This window comes from Neophocaena asiaeorientalis, unplaced genomic scaffold (assembly GCF_003031525.2).
Source record: "Neophocaena asiaeorientalis asiaeorientalis breed wild unplaced genomic scaffold, Neophocaena_asiaeorientalis_V1.1 scaffold114, whole genome shotgun sequence".
NCBI lineage: Eukaryota > Metazoa > Chordata > Mammalia > Artiodactyla > Phocoenidae > Neophocaena > Neophocaena asiaeorientalis.
In genome coordinates, this window is record NW_020173116.1 from 7,923,699 (window position 1) to 7,927,453 (window position 3,755).

General features: G+C 46.7%; 1 protein-coding gene across 1 annotated transcript in view; it reads right to left on the bottom strand.

The window, feature by feature from the left end:
• The window catches only part of FAM178B (family with sequence similarity 178 member B), a 96,717-nt gene that overhangs the window by 34,860 nt on the left and 58,102 nt on the right, over positions 1 to 3,755 (bottom strand). The window contains 1 exon segment of the mRNA XM_024743967.1: positions 3,592 to 3,689. Within this exon segment, the coding sequence (XP_024599735.1) occupies positions 3,592 to 3,689 (98 nt within the window).

Genomic DNA, 3,755 nt, shown 5'->3' on the forward strand with positions numbered 1-3,755 from the left:
TTTTTGCGGTACGCGGCCTCTCACTGCTGTGGCCTCTCCCGCTGCGGAGCACAGGCTCTGGACGCGCAGGCTCAGCGGCCATGGCTCACGAGCCCAGTCGCTCTGCGGCACGTGGGATCTTCCCGGACCGCGGCACGAACCGTGTCCGCGGCATCGGCAGGCGGACTCTCAACCACTGCGCCACCAGGGAAGCCCAGGACTGCAATTTCAAAGAACTTATCTTACAGAAATATTTGGATAGATGCACAAAGCTTGTATATTGGACAAATCTCCAGAACAGGGAACTGGTTGCACGCATACTAGGGAATACTGTGCTGCTATGGGAATGAATGAGGCTCACGTCACACACACACACATATGTGCAGGCACGCCTCGGAGATATTACAAGTTTGGTTCCAGACCACCACAATAAAGCAAGTATTACAATAAAGCAAGTCACATGAATTTTTTGATTTCCCATTGCATGTAAAAGTTGCGTTTAAACCTACAGACTGGGAGAAAATATTTGCAAGCGATGCGACTGACAAGGGCCTAATTTCCAAAATATACAAACAGCTCCTACTGTTTAGCAGTAACAAAAAAAACAAACAACCCAATCGAAAAATGGGCAGAAGACCTAAATAGAGATTTCTCCAAAGAATCTCCAAAGAAGACATACAGATGGCCAACAGGCACATGCAAAGATGCCCATCATCACCAATTACTAGAGAAATGCAAATCAGAACTACAATGGGGTACCACCTCACACTGGTCAGAACGGCCATCGTTAAAAAGTCTACAAATAATAAATGCTGGAGAGGGTGTGGAGAAAAGGGAACCCTCCTACACTGTTGGTGGGAATGTAAGTTGGTCCAGCCACCATGGAAAAGAGTAAGGAGGCTCCTCAAAAAACTAAAAATAGAGTTGCCATATGATCCAGCAATCCCACTCCTGGGCATACACCCAGACAAAACTATAATTCGAAAAGATACATGCAACCCTACGTTCACAGTAGCACTATTTACAATAGCCAAGACACGGAAGCAATATAAATGTCCTTCGACAGAGGAATCGGTAAAGAAGATATGGTACATATATACAATGGAATATTACTCAGCCATTAGCCATTAAAATAAATAATAAAATAAAAAAAAATAATAAATAAAAAATAATAAAATAATGCCATTTGCAGCAACATGGATGGACCTAAAGATTATCATACTAAATGAAGTACGTCAGAAAGAGAAAAACAAATACCATATGATATCACTTACATGTGAAATCTAAAATACGTATCTATAAAACATATCTACAAAATAAACATATCCACAAAAAAACCTGACTCACAGAACAGACTTGTGGTTGACAAAGGGGAGGGGTGGGAAAGAGAAGGATTGGGAGTTTGGGATTAGCAGATGTAAACTATTATATGTAGAATGGATAAACAACAAGGTACTACTACACACGGAACTATGTTCAATATCCTGTGATAAACCATAATAGAAAAGATTATGAAAAAGAAAATATATGTGTATAACTGAATCACTTTGCTGTACAGCAGAAATTAACCACAACATTGTAAATAAACTATACTTCAATAAAAATTTTTTAAAAGTTATGTTTACACTATACTGTAGTCTATTAAGTATGCAATAGCATTACGTCTGAAATAACAGCGTATATACCTTAATTAAAAAACACCTCGTTAAAAAATGCTAACCATCATCTGGGCCTTCAGTGTGTCCTAATCTTTTCACAATAGTAACATCAAAGATCACGGATCACAGACCACCATCACAAACCTAATAACGAAAAAGTCTGCAATATTCTGAGAATTACCAAAATGTGACACAGAGACACGAAGGGAGCAAATGCTGCTGGAAAAATGGCACTGACAGACTTGCTCGATGCAGGGTTGCCACAAAGCTTCATTTGTAAAAAAACCCACAATATTTGTGAAGTGCAACAGAGCGAGGAAGCACAGTGAAATGCGGTCTGCCTGTGTTTATAAACATTTACATACACGTAAATATATATACATATAAGATTACGTAGAACACATACAAATCACATGGCCTGGTTGGAGCAAATGGGAAACTGGGGCTGGACCACATGGGGCCTTGGAGACCAAACTAAGGTGTTTGCACTTGGCCGTGCAGGCGACAGCAAGCAAGGCAAAGCAGAGACACGATAATCACATGTACCTGCAGAGCAAACAGCCTTTGAAGGAGGAGCCAGGGACAGAATGCCACTGCCACCATCCAGGTGAGAGATGGTGAGATGAAAGCAGGAGGGGGCGGGAAGGAGGTAGCTGATTTAAAGTGACCCAGACGAGGTCCCTGCTTTTGTGGCGCTGACATAGGCAACTAGAAGCAAAGATTTAGGATGTGGAAGGCAGAATGGACAGGATTTCGGGATGAACAGGGATAATGAGGTGGGGACGGGAAAGCCCTCTAGGACTGCCATTTCCGACGCATGCATCACCTAAAGGTCTTAGACAGAGCTTCGAGAAGCCCAGTTCTTTCAAATACACAGCAAAAGCTTTCCTTTCAGGACTGTGGAAAGGCCTCCTCTCTTCCAGCCAGATGCATAGGAAAGAGATCGAGCTTCCCATCTTGGGCTTGAAGTCGAGCTCAGGATGTTTGCTGAGGACAGGAGTCTGAGCAGAACCCCAAGCCTGCTCCCAGAAGCTTCCCCTGGGGAGGGAGTTGCAGGGGGGTGGCCCCAGTGGAGAGTGACTGTGTGGGTACCTGTGAAGGGTCTTCCTGGAGGGGGTCCAGGACATGCCTGGTTGGAAGGGTGGGAAGGGGTGTCATTCTAGGTGGGACGAGCTGCAGACGGAGGGCTGGAGAGGACAGGAGGGGACCTGGGGAGTGGTCTGCATAGGGAAGGGCAAGGGACTCCTTGCGGCTGTGGCCTCAAGTGGGAGAAGGAAGGAGGGGAGAGGGGAGAGACTGGGGCAGGTCCAGCAGTGAATGGGTCTTATCTCCCTGTGGGCTGAGTTTGTTTGTTCACCTCGTTCGTTCATTTGAAAAGAATTTACAAAGTGCCAACAGCATGCCAGGCACTGTTCTGGACGTGGGGTGATATGGCAGTGACCCCAGTAAGGGACCTGCTCTCCTGGAAGTGACAAGGAGGAGAGGCAGCCATGAACAAGGAACAAATAGTAAGATAACTTCTGGCAGAGATCAATACTGTCCAGAAAATAAAACAGAATGATGAATGGAGAGTTTGAGAGGGGGGTGGGAGCGGGAAGTGATCAAGAGACAACACACAGCTGAGGTCTGAATGACAGAAGGAACCCTCCCTCCACTGAGGACTGGAGAGGAGCCGCAAAGAAGGGCGGGTGGGGATGCTGCAGGTCTGAGGCTAATTGTACAAGGTGACGGTTTTGCTAAGAAGACCGCGTTAAGAAAATGAGGCTTTTTTCCCTTTGTAATGAACTCATTAGTGAGCTGTATTTTTAGTTCTTCCTCCTGGGTTTTTGACATTGGGCGGGAGGGGGAGGTCTGTGGGGACTGATGGGGCAGACCGTGGATCGCTCACAGGGGTTGAGCACAGGTGCGGGGATAAGCCTCAGGTCAGGGGAGACAGAGGTGGAGAAGCACCCACCTGCTCCGGGGCGTCACGTCCAGGAAGAGCTGCACAAGCGCCAGCAGGTTGTGGTGGTGATCAGATGCCCGGCTCAGGGCACAGCACAGCTGCCGGAGCTGTGGGGACAGTGGGCATCAAGGTGGGCTGGGGGGGCGTGGCCCGCCTTCCACCCTGACCTCCCT